This window comes from Hippocampus bargibanti, linkage group LG07 (genome assembly GCF_051943395.1).
Source record: "Hippocampus bargibanti isolate YZ-2025 linkage group LG07, ASM5194339v1, whole genome shotgun sequence".
Classification (NCBI taxonomy): Eukaryota; Metazoa; Chordata; class Actinopteri; order Syngnathiformes; family Syngnathidae; genus Hippocampus; species Hippocampus bargibanti.
The window spans coordinates 11,185,411-11,204,666 of NC_142740.1; the positions used below are offsets into that span (position 1 = coordinate 11,185,411).

Genomic DNA, 19,256 nt, shown 5'->3' on the forward strand with positions numbered 1-19,256 from the left:
CCTAGAGCAGTACCTGAACCGAACCGAACGCTGAGCAGTGTAGCAACTGACTATTTTAAGGAGTGGTTTCTTCTGGTGAGAGTCTTCCTGATTTCTGAATGGCTTTCCGCTGCTGGCACACCTGCCTTCATTCCAGCTCTCTCCTCTGGGGAAAAATGGTGCCACTCATCTTTGGACTACAGCTTCGGCCATATTTGTAGTTTACCAAGACACTCATCTTTGGACTAAAGCTTCGGCCATATTTGTAGTTTGCCAAGACACAGAAAAAAACTTATCCTGTGACTCTAAAGTGACCTTGAGAGTTTTGAAAGGCGAGTAGAAATAAAATGTATTATTATTATAATATCACACTTTTTAGGGATATTGAATGAGGAATTGAGGTGGTCTAAACGAATATCAGCAACTATTAAAAATCACTAATGAAGTTAATTTACCGGCAAGCAAATGTGTTTCTTCAGAAATGCGCATATAAATGGTCGCTCTTCACATTAATTGTAGGTTTAGCTTACTGACTTCTTCTTCTTTTCCTTTCGGCTTTTCCCCTCAGGGGTCGCCACAGCGAATCAATGTCCTCCATCTATCCAGGTTTTGTGCATCCTCTTCTCTCACACCAGCTACCTTCATGTCCTCTTTGACCACATCCATAAACCTCCTCTTCGGTATTCCTCTCGGTCTCCTACCTGGCAGTTCAAGGCTCAGCATTATTCTCCCTATATAGTCACTCTCTCTCTCTGGACATGTCCAAACCATCTCAGTCTGGCCTCTCTGACTTTCTCTCCAAAGCCTCTAATATGAGTTGTCCCTCTAATGTACTCATTCCTGATCCTATCCAACCTGGTCACTCCCAAAGAAAACCTCAACATCTTCAGCTCTGCTACCTCCAGCTCTGCTTCCTGTCTTTTCTTGAGCGGCACTGACTCCAGTCCAAACATCATGGCTGGTCTGACCACGGTTTTATACACTTTTCCTTTCATCCTAGCTGAAACCCTTCTATCACACATCACACCTGACATTTTTCTCCAGTCGCTCCAGCCTGCCTGGACACGCTTCTTCACCTCTTTTCCACACTCTCCATTGCTCTGGACAGTTGACCCCAAGTACTTAAAATCCTCCACTTTCTTTATCTCTTCTCCCTGTAGCAACACTCTTGCACTTGGATCCCTCTCATTCACACACATATATTCCGTCTTGCTGCGACTGATCTTCATTCCTCTCCTTTCCAGGGCATATCTCCACATCTCTAGTTTCTCCGCCACCTGTTCCCTGTTCTCGCTACAGATCACAATGTCATCTGCAAACATCATGGTCCAAGGAGATTCTTTTCTAACATCGTCTGTCAGCCTGTCCATCACCAGAGCAAACAAGAAGGGGCTCAGAGCTGACCCTTGGTGGAGTCCCACCTCCACCTTGAATTCCTCAGTCACACCGACAGCACACCTCACAACTGTCTTACAGTCGTGATACATGTCTTGTACCACTCTGACATACTTTTCCGTCACTCCAGACTTCCTCATGCAATGCCACAGCCCTTCTCTGGGCACCCTGTCATACGCATTCTCCAGATCTACAAAGACACAATGCAATTCCTTCTGACCTTCTCTGTACTTCTCTATCAGCATTCTTAAAGCAGTTGAGCTTGCTGACTTGCAGTTCTGTAAAACACTTTGGCCTGAAAATTCTACTCACACAAGTATTGAACATCCAGTAACCATTTTAAGTCTAGTTCATATATCACTTCAATACTAAACAGGTTTAACAATTGTGGCCAACTATCACCAGGAATAGTATCCACAACACTTTGTGATGAGTCGGCAAATTCTAGTAAACAAATCCAATTTCAAGTTAAATTAATTTCATCCTAATTTGTATAATAGAAATCATGTCAAAGCATTTAGTTTTATCAAGTAGTCCTGTTTGTTCTATCAGAAATGATGTCTGGTGCTGCTTTCCACAAACTTAGTACTTACCTTTTTGTCATTAAGTCATCAAACAAGCAACCCTAACATACATCACGAAACGTGTTTGTCATGATGCCAAAAGAAATGTTAAATAATTTCCTGTTTTCTGGATTTTGGATGGGAGAAAGGTGCGCATTTCTCCCCATCCAAAACAGTAGAGTTGGGCAACCACACTCATTGACTCTGAGAAGGTGATTGCAACCACCTGGCAATGGCCAATTGCCGCTCAGACCTGATTTGCCAGAAGCTCAGGTGAAGCACCTTTAAAACCAGACTGAGCCAGTCACTTGGAGGAGGAGGAGGAGGAGGTGGAGGAGGAGGAGGAGGAGGAGGAGAAGAAGAAGAAGAAGAAGAAGAAGAAGAAGAAGAAGAAGAAGAAGAAGAAGAAGAAGAAGAGGAAGAAGAGGGAGAAAGGACAGCCTGGAGAGCAGTGTTACCAGTGGTCTGCCAAAACCCGACAACATGTTGCGACTTCAAATAAAGAAAACTCACAATACCCTTCCTGCATCTGGCTGCAACTTTTATCATCTTTCCACCTGCTTGCTGTTTCGCCCCACGGCAGTGTTGCGCTCAGGGTGTGAAAATATCTCTTAGTCCAACTTTTGTTGAACTCTTGAATGGGCAGTGTACCATATTTTCACGACCAAAGGGCGCACCGTGTGAAAAGGCGCAATCTCATTTATGTGTGCCATTTCTGTATTTAACATACACATTGGGCGCACCGGATGAAAGTACGCAAGTTTTATATACCGGTACATATCCTCTACTGCCATACGTACGTCCGCCTCTAATAAATACGCACAAGTTTATAAAAACAGTTCGGAGATCAAAACTGAGTTTGGTAGTGCTTTATGTATTAATTACAAGGTAAGAACATGTTGTAATCATCACTGAATAGGCGTCGGCATGGTAAAAACAAGCACATTACCGGTAACAGTCAGTAATCAAACCCATCAAATTCCTCATCCTCTGTCTCAGAATCGAACAGCTGCGCGAAACCAACGTGGCAGGTTCGCTTTCCTCCCGGTCAGTCACTTTCTGTGCTGTGCGGCTCCTCTGAAATTATTTTCCGAAAGCCTGAACCACCGTGCCAGCAGACACGTTACCCCAAGCATCCACAATCCATTGGCAAACTGTGGCGTAACATCCAGCCCTTTTCGTTTGCCTTAATAATGACGGCTGCTGGAAATGTCTCTTTAGGCAAAGTCTGTCTTTTAAAAATCACCATCGGCGGGAGTTTCTCTCCCTTAGCATGGCAGCCAAGCACACCAGGAAACGAAGCCTTTTCGCCAGCTTTTCAGAATCATTCGCCCGGATGGAAAAATGGCACAGTTTCATAAAACGCCAGCAACAAGACGGACCTCCTTCTAAAGCCTTCAGTTTAAACTGAGCTTCATAACCATGTCTCTTTGCCATTTTCTGAGTTGTTAAAACAGCAATGATCTGCATAAAGCACATACCTGTTCTTGTATACACAAACCACGCCCACACATCCCCCCTCATGTTCTCTACCACGTCCGCCTCATGGTGGCCTCTAATACGTCCGCACGACAGGGTGCACCGCACATTTTCAAAAAAATCTGAGCCGTTTATATGTGCCTTATGGTCGTGAAAATACGTATGTTTACTTGACCTAATTTCACATCTGCCTGATGTTTTTTCAGGTTGTGGGGCTTTACCGACTTTGTGGTTCTGCAGCTGTAAAGAAGGACCTACGAGAGGCATTTGAGAGAGACAGTTATGCTGTGGAACTCTGTGAAAACATCTATCCTGACATCAACGTCATTACAGGTAAACAAAAATACTTTTTCGGTCCCATAACAGCGAAAGTATCCGTGGCAACAAATCCTTGAAGACAAACGATGTAAGCACTCAGAGTAGTAGTAGCAGTCCGGCAGCTACGGTGGCGCTGTTCGGCTGTGTGGATTGGTGTTCTTCCGCCGAAAACTAGCCCGCCAGCCATTGTGGCGCTCCGTGTGTTTCCCGAAAACTAGTTTGTATGCCAATATTATATTGTCGTGAATTTAACGTTCGTAAGGCCAAAAGTTTGTCATTTATTAAAGCATTCGTCATATATATATATATATATATATATATATATATATATATATATATATATATATATATATATATATATATATATATATATATATATATATATATATATATATATATATATATATATATATATATATATATATATATATATATATACAGTAAAGTCTCATTATATCGATATTCAAGGGAGTCCGAAAAAATATCGATATAACCGGGACTATCGATATATCCGACCCTGTTTGCATGTAATTTTCTCCGTGCGTGCATAGAAATAGTATCGATATAACCGGGACTATCGATATATCCGATATCGATATAACGAGACTTTACTGTATATATATATACAAGGAGAAAACTACATGCGCGCAGGGTCGGATATATCGATAGTCCCGGTTATATCGATATTTTTCGGACTCCCGAGAATATCGATATAACGAGACTTTACTGTATATATATATATATATATATATATATATATATATATATATATATATATATATATGGGGTTCCAGACAGAGAGAGAGTGAGGCCGTTCTCCTTAAAAAACAAAATCGTCAACAAAAACGTCGTTCCTTAAAGCCACGTGATTGGTTAAGAACCCAGCAGTGAGGGCCGGGGGTTAAACATTAAAGAGACAGGCAGACAGAGAGGGAGTGAGAAAAAAATATATATGTATATAAAATTCTTATCCAACAAATCTTTAAATAAAATTGAATTGGGTACTTTGTTAACGAAGCACCTTCCATCATTGATTTAGTGCAATAAATAAAATACTTTCAGTGCCTCAGAACATGTCTGAACTGGTGTGTTTGCACCAAATAGGTCAGCAAGTGTGTGTGGGTGTGGGCGTGCGTGTGTGTGCGTGTGTGTGTGTGTGTGTGTGTGTGTGTGTGTGTGTGTGTGTGTGTGTGTGTGTGTGTGTGTGTGTGTGCTGTGGCTCTCCATAAGTCTGTGATGTTTATTGTGAAAGCATTCCATGAGTCAACATACCAGTGTATAGTGGCGCCTGAGGGAACGGCCCACACGCACTCTTACTATCGGACTATGCTGTACATTCTGGTCATTCTTTCTTTGTCAGGTTTGTAGCGACATGTTCTCGACTGTCCTTTCTCGGTCACATTTAAGTGGCTTCAAGACAGATTGTGTGTGTGTGTTTTTTATGACAATATCATAAGTGGAAGCAGGACAAAAATCTGCCAACTCCTACATTATTCGATTTAGAATTTCATTGTCATTGGAGCTCATTTAATGGCAGCCGCATCATTTATTATTGTTGTTGTTACCATTGTCAGTACAGGTAACATCTGACAAACGACCGGCGCGACTTACAACCACCCATACTTATGACCACGACCGCCAGACCGAATTTTTTTAATTTTTATTTTATTCTACGCCTGGGATTAGAATGCGCTAGCAGCTCAGTAATGCGTACGACAATTTTGGCCAGCCAGCCAGCATCTCACTCTCGCACAGCAATCGACCGTGTGATGGGACCACCGACGCCGGCCACAGCACGGCCTGCACGAGAGCTGAGGCAGGTGGGCGTCTGTGCTTGGATGCGCGGGACCGCAGTGACGAGAACGGGTGAGGATCCCCTGACACTGCCTGCGGCCTGGCCAGCACTCGAGCCGAGGCAGGTCAGCCGTAGGCACGCGGGCGCGCGGAATTGCCGCGACGAGAACGCCACGTCGGGCCCACTGCCGGCGCCTCTTTGGGACGGGGCGAGGTGGCAGGTCAGGCACATCGGCGCCGCAGACGGCCGCGGGGTTCCGGTCGAGCGTCGCCGCGGAGGCCGGGGAGAGGGCAACCGGTAGAACACCAGCGACCCACCCCCACGCCACACCGCCCCCGTTGCGTCCGAATCAAATCATTTGCAAGTCATTTTGCACTGAGTCTCTTCAACATTTTGAATGGATTTTGACTTACGACCGTTTGGTCAGAACGGAACCCGGTCGTAAGTCGGATGTTACCTGTATCATTGTAGTGGTTGGTGTATGGTTTTTATTTTCTTCTCCAACAGTGTTAGAAATTTCATGGAATTGCATTGGAATGAGGTATCAGTTTGGTTGGAGTGAAGGCTGCTGCGTTGTGACAAATGGGGGCTGGAAGAAAATGACTTACTCATTATTTTCTGCCAACAAAAAGAGGAAGAGACCATGGAACCCCCTGTTCATTTAGGAACCACTGTTGATTTTAGAAGGAGGCTCAGCATAAGCATTGTCCTATCATGCCCGCTTTGATCCACATGCATTTGCAGGACAGGGGATAAAAACACAGTTAACAGTTGAACAGGTTCGAAAAAAAGGACCAACACCAGTGTGGCTTGTTGGTTTTTACGCACTGTCTAAATCTGCTCTGCCAAGCGAGTTGCAGATGAGCCCGAATGAGAGGAACAGGACAGCGGTTGGAGGAAGGAAACCCAATGTCATCGTTTTACTTGATTCGACAATTTACCTCTAAACCTCTAAAGATGGAGGACTGATTTGCTGTGGCGACCCCTTGAAGGGAAAAGCCGAAAGGAAAAGAAGAAAGAAGAAGTAAATACATAACTTCTAAATCAAATTTCGAAACGTGAACATACTGTATACTTAGCACAAAAAGTCACCGCGAGCAAGAGGATGAGCTGAAAGCACTGGCTTGTCACGCAGCTAATTTAAAAGTGGAGATGTGACAAAGGATTAGCCTGGGGTCACGGTTCAATCTAAAGCTTGCAAGGACGTGGCAGGACATTCTTTCAAATCACAAGCCCATTTCAGTCAGAGAACCACAAAAACTGTTGCCAATATGATCTGCACAAGTAGACAATCAAATACAACCGGTAATATATTTAGCACTGGCTTTAGCACCCAAGCTTCAAGATGGCTTCAGTTCAGAAGTGCAGTGCACCCCGCACCACTTTTCTCCTTCTATGCCATACTATACTCAAATCTGGTTATTTCAAGAACTGCTTTATGGGGTAAAATTTTCAGAGTCAACCTATACTGTTGGATATAAAGTGATACTTCCGCTCATTGGAGAGGTTTGGGAATAAAGCTTCTCCAGCACCTTTTTTTTCTACGAATTTCAGATTAAAAGAATTTATGCTCATTTTGTCAAATTAGGGTTTGGACCCATTTAGTGTCCTAGTAACCCGAGCAAAACCTTTTTAAGGAAATCACTTAATGTGGGACTGATTCATTTAACCTCCAAACAATGCTGCTTGTTCTATTCAGTCATGTTGCTAAAAAGCTATTAGCGGGATTGACAATAAATTGTGGTCTTTAATTTGCCCCATGCGTCTTTTCCATAGTCTGTGTCCTTTCCCCATGCATCTTTTCCATAGTCTTGGTCCTTTCTTTTACCGCACCCTCAGCAGTACTTCAGTGAAGACATGGAAAGTCATTAACAAGTGCCCCCTTTGTTGCCGAACAAACACAGATGGTATTTGGCTCATGTATGGGAGATTAGTTCAACCTAGAGCAAGCAGGGGATTCAAGCAACCCCTTTACCAAGTGTTCCAGGCTTGCGTTGTTGTTGTTGGAACCTATAGATTCACGTTTCTGATGAGTGTACCTGTAGTAGAAGTATACCAGGAGTGAGTACGATGGTGAAAACACAATAATTTAGGGACATTTGACATATCACAGGATAAGGAAAGGACACACATCGCCTCTGAGCCCAAACCCTACACACAATCCACCCTCCCTCCCCCAACTCCAAAGAGCCCTGTGGGGGCGTGTGGAATTGCAGTGAGGGGAGCAGGGTGGAGAATAAACCTGTGTTTGTCCTCCAGCCGCGGTGTTGACGACAGCACTGACAAGGGGAGTGACCTTCCACTTTGTGTAAACAAGAGGTTAGAGGTAGCTTTGTGCTCCCTTGCAATCTGTGCCTTATACTGTTTGGTGGAACTTTCAGAACACAGAAATAGTCTTGAATGGATAGGGTTACTCCTATTAGCAGCGTCTGTGTAAGCTCTCAGTCGTACAGCAGTGGTCCATCGATATATATATATATATATATATATATATATATATATATATATATATATATATATATATATATATATATATATATATATATATATATATATATATAGAGCAGGCCCTGAACACCAGAGCCATAGAGGCAGGGATATACCACACCAGACAAGACCCAAGGTGTAGGTTGTGCAAAGAGGCACCTGAGACAATCCAACACGTAACTGCAGGGTGTAAGATGCTGGCAGGGAAAGCCTACATGGAGCGCCATAACCAGGTGGCTGGCATAGTCTACCGAAACATCTGTGCGGAGTATGGACTGGAAACCCCAAGGTCAAAATGGGAAACACCTCCCAAGGTGGTGGAGAATGACCGAGCAAAAATCCTGTGGGACTTCCAGATACAGACTGACAAGATGGTAATGGCCAACCAACCAGATATCGTGGTAATAGATAAAGGGGAAAGGAAAGCCGTTGTCGTGGATGTAGCGGTCCCGAGTGATGGGAACATCAGAAAGAAGGAACATGAGAAAATCGAGAAATACCAAGGGCTCAGAGAGGAGCTGGAGAGAGCCTGGAAGGTAAAGGTGACAGTCGTGCCTGTGGTGGTCGGAGCACTTGGGGCAGTGACCCCCAAACTCGACGAGTGGTTGCAACAGATCCCGGGAACAACATCGGATATCTCGGTCCAGAAAAGCGCAGTGCTGGGAACAGCACGGATACTGCGCAGAACCCTCAAGCTTCCTGGCCTCTGGTAGAGGACCCGAGCTGAAATGGGGACAGACACCACCCATGGTGGGTGAGACGAGGATTTTTTTTTTTATATATATATAGTAAAGTCTCGTTATATCCATATTCTCGGGAGTTAGAAAAAATGTCGATATAACTGTTGATATATCCGTCCGAACTGCATTAACAAAAGCCGCCAAAAGAGAGCATCCAAGCGCCATATAAGAAACGGAGCTGGCCATGAGCCATTTTGTGCCTCTTTTTTTGGGGGGGGTGAGAGAAGTTCCCCCAATGTTGCCTCAAAATGGCACATATAATTCTTTAATCGATTGCAAACATGTATGCTTTCCTCTTCAGAACTACAGTGTATTTGAATCATATTCATAACTGGATGTGTAACAAGAAAGCATATTATCCGAATCTGAAGCCATTGTTTGGATTCACAAGCAATGCAAGACGTCTTGGCGTGAAGTCATTTTTATTGGTGTTTTGCATTTGAATAAAAAGTGACATTGGTTGTCCTTTAATACACAGTATGAAGTGTACAGTAATTTTCAAAATCATCACGCTTCAGCAGACAAAACAAGAAACGTTGCAAAAAATGATTGCATTCATATACAGTACAGTGGGCATGTACATAACATAACAGGGAAACTGCAACGCTTACATCTTACTGTATTATGTCTGTGTAAGCTCTCAGTCCTACAGGAGTGGTCCATCGATGAGAAGGTTTCTTCAGCCGTCATCTGTACAAATTTGAAGGTTTCGGACGTTTCGCCTCCTATCCAAGAGGCTTCGTCAGCGAACTAAAGTCTGACTGGTCGTATTGGCCCTATTTATATATCCCTAATGTCCAGCCATGGCGGCGCCGGACACAGCTATGATAGGTCCCTACTCTCAGGTTGGGGGGAGCAGAGGACCACTCCCTGTGGCCCCACTGATTGTTCCTAAATTCCTGACTAACGACTGGCCCATTTCCCCCACTCCCACCGGTATCACCTCATCAGCATTACGAATGTAGCCTAACCTGTTTTGCCTAAGCAGGCTATTGTATGAACGATCCAAATTGAACCTCACCCCACCAGACCGGTTTAATGAAGGATTTTGTTGTTTTATAAGAATCGCTTCTTTTATCCCCCTTTCAAACCATCTATGTTCTTTCGCTAAGATTTTAACCTCATTGTCGTCAAATGAGTGGTTGCGAGCTTTTAGGTGCAAATGTACTGCCGATTGAGGCCCACTTGTATTATCCCTGCGAAGTTGATAAAGTCTTTTTTTGAGAATTTGTTGAGTCTCCCCAATGTACTGCTCTTTACAATTTTCATTCTTACAATGTATGGAATAAACTACGTTACTTTGTTTTTCATTTGGTAGCCTATCTTTTGGATGCACTAATTTTTGCCTTAACGTGTTTATCGGTTTGAAATAAGTAGGAATTTTGTGTTGCCAAAGGACTCTTCGTAATTTTTCAGAAACTCCTGCAATGTAAGGTACTGCTACTCCTCTCCTTTTTGTATCTTGAGAATTATTGGTTTCATTCCCTATTCTTTCTTTCTGACATTTGTTGAATGCCCACTGCGGGTACCCACAGTTAATAAGTGCTCGCCTGATATGTTTTGACTCCTTTTCTCTACCTTCTATGGTAGTTGGTATTAGTTTAGCCCTATGCTGGAGGGTTCTGATAACTCCTAATTTGTGTTGTAAAGGGTGGTTAGAGTCAAACAGTAAGTATTGGTCAGTGTGCGTAGCCTTCCTAAAGACTTCTGTTTTTAGCGCTCTGTCCTCTTTTATAATTACTTTACAATCCAAGAAGGCTAGTTGGTTCTCTTTAATGTCCTCACGAGTAAATTTAATGTTGATGTCTACAGAGTTGAGGTGATCTGTGAAGGATTGGATTTCTTGTTTTTTAATTATGACAAAAGTATTGTCCACATATCTAAACCAGTGTCTAGGTTTTGTCCCTGGGAAGGATGTGAGGGCCTGTTTCTCCATCTCTTCCATGTACAGATTAGCCACTATGGGTGAAACTGGTGAGCCCATAGCACAACCATGAATTTGTTTATAAAATTTCTCCCGAAATTGAAAATACATAGTATTAAGGCAGATTTCCAATAATTTGCAGATGTGATCCGCTTTAGAGGCCAGGAAGCTTACTGTATTATGTATGCAATTTAATTGGTTCCCAGACAGAGTGTATAAGGCGAAAAGTGTGTATCTCAAAAAACAGTTTCCCATAGGAAACCATTAAAATGGGAATAATCCGTTCCCGGGTTTCCATAAAATATACTTTTCAACTAAATAAGCCTTAAAACTACACACAACATACCTTATTCTATGTATAATAAATGTGCTATTGTATTGTAATGAAAGAAATACACTGAATTGTATCATAAAGTCACTTTATTTACATTTGTGATGGTAATTTATGGCTTGATGGAATGGCGTTGGAGGTCGAAGGTCAAAGGCAATTGCTGTTTGGAAAGAGAGGCGCATTACATGAGGACTGTAATTAAAGAAATAAACTGTGCTGTAAAATACAGTTTTACTTACCTTTTTGATGGTCGTTGATGGCTTATGGAAGGAGAATCACCTTCCATAAGGACTGTTGGTAACTTAACCTCTGGTGCTGTTCGGTCGTATGCTTCTGCCGAAGATCACTCCGCCAGCCGTGGTGGGTGTGTATTATCAAAATAGTGCTTATTATAAGGTTTCATTTTCATAAATTTGACGTAAGACGAAAAGTTGTGTTTGTAAGTTGAGGTCTCACCGTATGTATATATATATATATATATATATATATCTCATCTCATTTTCCGTACCGCTTAGTCCTCATTAGGGTTGCTGGAGCCTATCTCAGCTGTCTTTGGGCACGAGGCGGGGGACACCCTGAATTGGTTGCCAGCCAATCGCAGGGCACACAAAGACATACAACAGTCACTCTCACACTCACACCTAGGGACAATTTGGAGTGGTCAATCTGCCTGCCATGCATGTTTTTGGAGTGTGGGAGGAAACCGGAGGACCCGGAGAAAACCCACGCGGGTCCGGGGAGAACATGCAAACTCCACACAGGGAGGCCGGACCGGGACGTGAACCGGCGACCTCTGCACTATGAAGCCGGTGTGCTAACCACTCGACTACCGGGCCGCTCAAGGACATATATATATATATATATATATATATATATATATAAAATATATATATATATATATATATATATATATATATATATATATATATATATATATATATAAAAAATCCTCGTCTCACCCACCATGGGTGGTGTCTGTCCCCATTTCAGCTCGGGTCCTGTACCAGAGGCCAGGAAGCTTGAGGGTTCTGCGCAGTATCCGTGCTGTTCCCAGCACTGCGCTTTTCTGGACCGAGATATCCGATGTTGTTCCCGGGATCTGTTGCAACCACTCGTCGAGTTTGGGGGTCACTGCCCCAAGTGCTCCGACCACCACAGGCACGACTGTCACCTTTACCTTCCAGGCTCTCTCCAGCTCCTCTCTGAGCCCTTGGTATTTCTCGATTTTCTCATGTTCCTTCTTTCTGATGTTCCCATCACTCGGGACCGCTACATCCACGACAACGGCTTTCCTTTCCCCTTTATCTATGACCACGATATCTGGTTGGTTGGCCATTTCCATCTTGTCAGCCTGTAACTGGAAGTCCCACAGGATCTTTGCTCGTCATTCTCCACCACCTTGGGAGGTGTTTCCCATTTTGACCTTGGGGTTTCCAGTCCATACTCCGCACAGATGTTTCGGTAGACCATGCCAGCCACCTGGTTATGGCGCTCCATGTAGGCTTTCCCTGCCAGCATCTTACACCCTGCAGTTATGTGTTGGATTGTTTCAGGTGCCTCTTTGCACAACCTACACCTTGGGTCTTGTCTGGTGTGGTATATCCCTGCCTCTATGGCTCTGGTGTTCAGGGCCTGCTCTTGGGCAGCCAGGATGAGTGCCTCTGTGCTGTCCTTTAGGCCAGCCCTCTCTAGCCACTGATAGGACTTCTTGAGATCAGCCACTTCTGCTATGGTTCGGTGGTACATCCCGTGTAGGGGCTTTTTCTCCCATGATTGTCCCTCTTCCAGCACCTCATCCTCTGTTCCCCATTGTCTGAGACATTCTCTGAGTACATCATCCGTTGGAGCCTTCTCTTTGATGTATTCATGGAGCTTGGATGTTTCATCCTGGACAGTGGCTCTCACACTCACGAGTCCCCGGCCTCCTTCCTTACGGCTTGTGTACAGTCTCAGGGTGCTGGACTTGGGATGGAACCCTCCGTGCATGGTGAGGAGTTTTCGGGTCTTAACATCCGTAGTCTGAATCTCTTCCTTTGGCTACCTTATTATTCCTGCATGGTATCTGATCACTGGCAGGGCATAGCTGTTTATTGCCCGGGTCTTGTTCTTGCCATTGAGCTGGCTTCTGAGGACTTGCCTCACCCGCTGGAGGTATTTGGTCGTAGCCGCTTTCCTTGTTGCTAGTTCGAGGTTGCCATTGGCCTGTGGTATACCGAGGTACTTGTAGCTGTTTTCAATGTCTGCTATTGTTCCTTCAGGGAGTGAGACCCCTTCAGTGTGGACTACCTTGCCCCTCTTAGTCACCATCCGACTACATTTCTCCAGCCCAAATGACATTCCGATATCACTGCTGTAGATCCTGGTTGTGTGGATCAGGGAGTCTATGTCCCTTTCGCTCTTAGCATACAGCTTTATGTCATCCATGTAGAGGAGGTGACTGACCGTAGCTCCATTTCTGAGGCGGTATCCATAGCCTGTCTTGGCGATTATCTGGCTGAGGGGGTTCAGTCCTATGCAGAACAGCAGTGGGGAGAGTGCATCACCTTGGTATATGCCACATTTGCGGGACACTTGCGTTAGTGGCATGCCATTGGCTTCAAGTATGGTTTTCCACATCCTCATCGAGTTTGCAACGAAGGCTCTCAGGGTCCTGTTGACCTTATACAACTCCAAGCATTCAGTGATCCATGTGTGTGGCATCGAGTCATATGCTTTCTTGTAATCAATCCAGGCTGTGCACAGGTTGGTATGTCGGGACCTGCAGTGTTGAGCGACTGTTCTGTCAACCAGTAGCTGATGTTTGGCACCTCTAGTATCTCTACTAATGCCTTTCTGTGCTTTGCTCATGTATTGATCCATGTGTCCACTTATCTTAGCCGCAATGATACCTGACATGAGCTTCCATTTTGTGGAGAGACAGGTTATTGGCCGATAGTTGGAAGGAACTGCACCCTTTGAGGAATCCTTCATGATCAGGATTGTTCGCCCTTCGGTTAGCCATCCTGGGTGAGTCCCATCCATCAGCAACTGGTTCATTTGTGCTGCTAGGCGCTCGTGGAGAGCTGTGAGTTTCTTTAGCCAGTAGGTGTGGACCATATCCGGGCCTGGTGCCGTCCAGTTTTTCATACCTGAGACTCTTCCTTGTATATCTGCCGCTGTGATGGTAACTGGGTTCTGTTCAGGGAGGTTGCTGTGCTCCTCTTTCAGAGTCACCAGCCATTGTGCACTGCTGTTATGTGCGACCTCCTTCTCCCATATGCCTTTCCAGTATCTTTCAGTTTCCAGCCTTGGAGGGTCTGCTCTGCTGTTAGAACCCTGCCACTGAGCGTACACTTTTGCAGGTTGTGTTGCGAACAGCCTGTTTATTCTTCTGGCCTTTGTTTGGCAGTTTCGAGTGCTTCAGGTATGGTTATCTGCATGTATCTCTTGGGTATTGGCCTTTTATTCACACCTCTGTGGGTCTCCGTCAATTGACATCTTTCCGAGCCGCCTTGATCTTAGCCTCCAACCGTCTTTTCCATGGTGGGTAACGTATCTCGTGGCTCTCATGGTTGCTCTTGTAGCCAAGCATCTCTAGGCTCACTGATGCTGAAGCGTATATCAGCTCACTGGTTTCCGTGATCGTTCCGGTCGGGATCGTTCTCAGTGCTGCATTCACAGTTTCCATGAGACTTTCAGGTGGTACTTCACATAGCCGTTGTAATCGGTGTCTTCGTTGCCCAGTTTTCATTCTTGTCATGATCGTATCTCTTAGGTCAGTTGCTGCCTCGCTCAGCATTTCATTCATTGGGGCTGGCTTCCCAATCTCATCATTCATTGGGGCTTGCCTCCCAATCGCTGGTTGAACCTCTTCCTCTGATGTGGCAGCCTGGGGCCCTTCACCTCTGAATTTGTGTTGTACCTCATCAATCTCAAGTTGTGATAGCAATTGCTGTTTGTGGATATTGGAACACTGAGCTACTAGTTGTTTCGTGGTTAACCGTGACTGTGGGTTTCGAAGTAACCATTCAGCCCCCATTCTCCGCATGTAACCCCTCTGACTCGGGTTGCTTCAGTAGTAGCATTCCAACAGAGCCATGTTATCGCATCTCGTCCATCTCCGCTTTGTTCCAGCCCATTTTTCATCAGGGTGCTCTGGTTCCCCAGCACCTGACGCAGACCTTGTTTGGCCGGGCGACGTCTGAGCCGGCATGTCATTCCATTTATTGTCTCTCATCATTGTATGAGGTAGGCATTAGCGTGAAGGGTCTTGCCCAAGGACCCACACTGGATGATGACATTGTGCTCATTTTCTCTGCCACAAGTGGGATTCGAACCCTCGTCTCCCATATGCCAAACGATGCCAAACGATCAACTGAGCTATCCAGCCGCATATCTCTCTCTCTCTCTCTCTCTCTCTCTCTCTCTCTCTCTCTCTCTCTCTCTCTCTCTCTCTCTCTCTCTCTCTCTATCTCTCTATATATATATATATATATATATATATATATATATATATATACACACACACACACACAAATGTAACATCCGAGTTACGACTGGGTTCCGTTCCGACAAAACAGTCGTAAGTCAAACGGTCGTAAGTCCAAATCCATTCAAAATGGCCGACGTGACGTTTACAAGGCAGGATAGTATACGATGTCAATCTGTTGTTTTTAAGCTACGTTTTCTATTGAATACTATTGTATACCAAACTGTTTACAGTTCATTTATAAATTTTTGAAATAATAAAAAAATATATAACCTTTAGTGTCATTTTTATCATTTTATATTTCGTATTATCGATGTTTATTACTGTATAACTGTTCCTGTAATGTATACGAAACTTTACTGTACAGTTCATGTGTAAATGTTATACTTACCTTTTAGTGTAGTTTTTATCATTTTATATTTCATATTATCGATTTAGATTTTATATTTAGATTTTATATTGTGGGTTAAAGAAAACACTTACACGTAAAGAATACAGATGTTGAAAAATCACTCTTCCTGCTAACGGCCGAAGGGGTCGCCCGACACACACGCTTGGACACAGGCGGATGCCAAAGAAAAAAAGCTCTGTACAGTACTACAGGAGATGTTGCCGAAACGGTATCTGCATTGTATAACTACTGTATCAAGTTTAGTCACACTCAATACAGTGTTGTGCGAGTGTGTGACATGGTGGCTGGCCAAAATTGTAGTAAGCGTTGCTGGCTGCTTGCGTGTTGCGGTGGCAGGCGTAGAATTTAAAAAAAAAAGGGGGGGGGGGGTCTGGCGGTCGTGGTCGTAAGTATGGGTGGTCGTAGCGCGGATGTTACCTGTATATCCCGACTGTCCAGAGGTGCCGGTGCCAGACCTCTTCTATGATAGGTCCCTTCTCTTAGGGCTATGTGAGTGTGTAAAGACCAGAAAGAACCAACTGTCTTTTGCCAGTGTTTGAAATAACGTGTTTGAAATAACTTTTACGTCGGGCGTACAACTTTCAATATGTCTCGGCCCAGGTGGCCGACAACTTCTTCAAGACAAAAAAAGAAAAGATTTTTTTTCAAATCAAACATTTGTTTTATTCAATAAAGCAAAAGCTACAAGAAACCCGCTACAAGCCACGTGGACTCCTCTTTCTAAGCGTCTTTCAAAACTCTCAATTACAGTTTACAGTCACCGTATAATCCGAAGCATGAAACAGGCTTCTGATTGGCCGCCTTGCCGAGTATGCAAATTGCCAAACGAACGATCGTGCCGTGACGAGTATGCAAATTGCCAAATGAACGTTTGGCAATTTCACGTGACTGTAAAGTGTACTTGAGAGTTTTGAAAGCCGCTTAGAAAGAAGAGTCCATGTGGCTTTGAGCAGACAACGCAACGCAAACATTGCATTGTGCACCATGACGACAAACAACAGGTGGAGCAAAATCTTCAGCAAGGAATATTTACCATAAATTAAGCAAGGGAGCATTTGTGTTAGGTACTTCCTTAATTTAAAATAATCCTTTATACTTTTCTTTTTTTTTGCGATTAGTCCTCTTATTGTGTTTCAAGTTGATGATGTCCATGATGTCCATGATTCACTGGTGAAGAGACGCTTTGATCCTCTCCTCTTTCATCTGCAACTGCTTTATGTAACAAAGAGGGTACAGAAAGTGCTTAAGAATGAATGTCTCTCTGTGTCTTTGTGTTGTCATGTTATTTGTTATGTAGTTTTTTTTTGGTTCTTTTGACTTCAAGACAGCGCCGCGAAAGTGGCTGCCTTTTCAGCAGCTCCTGTGTTTTGCTTTTCTACTTTCATTTCTTTCATAACTTTGCTGCTGTGAAATGTAAATTACTCCACTGCGAGACTAATAAAGGCAAATCCAATCCAATCCAATCCAATCCAAGTTGTGAAAAATGGGGCAGGCAACTTTATGGCCAGCCAGGCAACTTTTCAGAGTTGTCTGCCCGGAGTTTCAGACACTGCCTTTACCCTTCCAGGAATGGAAAATAGAAGTACGTATGGAGTAGGTTTATATTCGCATTCATTTGGAAAATGGTGTGAGTGCCTGTAGTAGGAGGAAGAATCAAATTCCTCTGATTGAGTTATTTCGTACACTACACTTCAATTTGATTGGATTGGATCCACTCGAAATTTCTTCATCTGCTTCCATTCCTGCCTTTTTTTTCATTTTTTTCATCAGTACATTTTCCAACAGTATTTGAAATTAAACTGTTTATCCATAGCTTCTAAAAAAATCATATTAATTTACTGTGAATTATATATTGTCTTTAAACAAACACGTCAAATTATTGCTGAAAAATTATTTTGGGCATCAGCTTTTAGTCAAGAATATTTAAAATTGGCAGGAATACAAAAACACAATCATCAATTCATCCATCACTCACAACAGCACAAGGATTTTGGACATTGCATGAAGCAGTAAATATGTATTCATTGTGTCGCACAAGAAGAAATTAGGTGTGCACACGCTTTGCGTCACGGCACAAGTGAGTTATTTATGTGACTTCTCAATCATATTAATTTTAACACAGTGCCACTTTTCACAAAGCTGGCTTGTCTCATTCGGTGGTGCTCCATTAATTTTTTTTATTTATGTTATTTATTTTTCGATGCTGTGGCTCTCAGACTAGATGTCCATCTTGGCTGTTTGCTGTGACGGAGTTGAGATCAGAGGTCTCAGTCAAGTTGTTCCACTCGAAATTTCTTCAAGCACAGACCTTGCATTATGCGCTTGGAAACGGTCATTTGCTTTCGCAGCTTTACATCAAATTTCTGTTTATACAAATGTGCAATCGTATAATAGCTCAGAAGGTAATATTTAGATGAATACTTATGGTCGGTGGCGGGGGGGGGGGGACTCAAATTCAAACACTGGATCATTCATTTATTCTTCATACCTCTCCATACAAAGTACCTGGGTCAATCCAACATCCCAAACACTTTCATTGTGAACAAGCAGAGGAATACTGATTTCCCTCCTTGCTTGAAAGATTGAAACATCTGTAGGAAAACACATCTGATCATCCCCGATTCCATGACCTCGTGTGTTTGTGTCGAGCGAAAGAATATTCAAGCACTTGTATTATGTGCGTGTCAGGCGCTAATAAGGCCTGAAATGCAAGAGTAAACACACACACACTGACTCATGGTAGGCTAATGCTTTATTTCTGTGGCCATGTTCTCTAACCACTGAAGTACATGTGGTTCCTTGAAGTGCACTGAATGTGTACACTCAAATTACAAAATTAACTGATTTGCAGACAGACAACTAAAATAAATGGTCGGAATTTACAAGCAGGCAGTCGGACGCCTGGATGACAAAAGATTATTTTATCTTCACCGCCTCAATCCCAATTGATAACAGGAAGCCAGATAATGTCCACAAAGCATTTCCGTGTAATCTGTTTGAGAAATCTAGACGTCTTCACATGCGAAGGGGAGGATGAATGTTTCTGACTCCTTATCGCATTTCTCTTCATACCAGATTTCCGACCCAACATGAAGTCGATCACCAAAAACAGAAGCATTCTCAAAAAGGTGATTCAGAGTTGGAAAAAAATCTAAGCATGTCACAACTTCACCTGCATGCACTCACGAAAGCATTGGGGACATGCTAATAGAGGGCCATTTTATGAGGTTCAAAGTACACGTTTGTCGCGAGCCCTGTTAAAATTTGGCTTGCACACTTGGAGCTGTCAATGTGCCTATCAACATGACAGTATGCTTGTTTGAATGTGTTGTTGATCTTTTACGCTGCAATTTGCTTCCTAAGGA

The 19,256-nt window shown here is 43.5% G+C and overlaps 2 protein-coding genes across 3 annotated transcripts in view; both read left to right on the forward strand.

Moving 5' to 3' along the window:
• Positions 1 to 19,256, forward strand: part of syde2 (synapse defective 1, Rho GTPase, homolog 2 (C. elegans)) — a 73,050-nt gene that overhangs the window by 38,918 nt on the left and 14,876 nt on the right. For both annotated transcript variants that reach the window (XM_089000622.1, XM_089000623.1), the window contains exon 5: positions 3,623 to 3,749. In XM_089000622.1, the coding sequence (XP_088856748.1) occupies positions 3,623 to 3,749 (127 nt within the window). The remainder of the gene's footprint in view (positions 1 to 3,622; positions 3,750 to 19,256) is intronic.
• Positions 4,072 to 19,046, forward strand: LOC148895407 (uncharacterized; the record flags this gene model as incomplete). The annotated part of the gene is made up of 4 exons (XM_089000979.1): positions 4,072 to 4,179; positions 7,986 to 8,079; positions 11,858 to 12,364; positions 18,967 to 19,046. Coding segments are annotated over 4 exons (789 nt in total), but the record flags the coding sequence as incomplete, so codon positions are not given.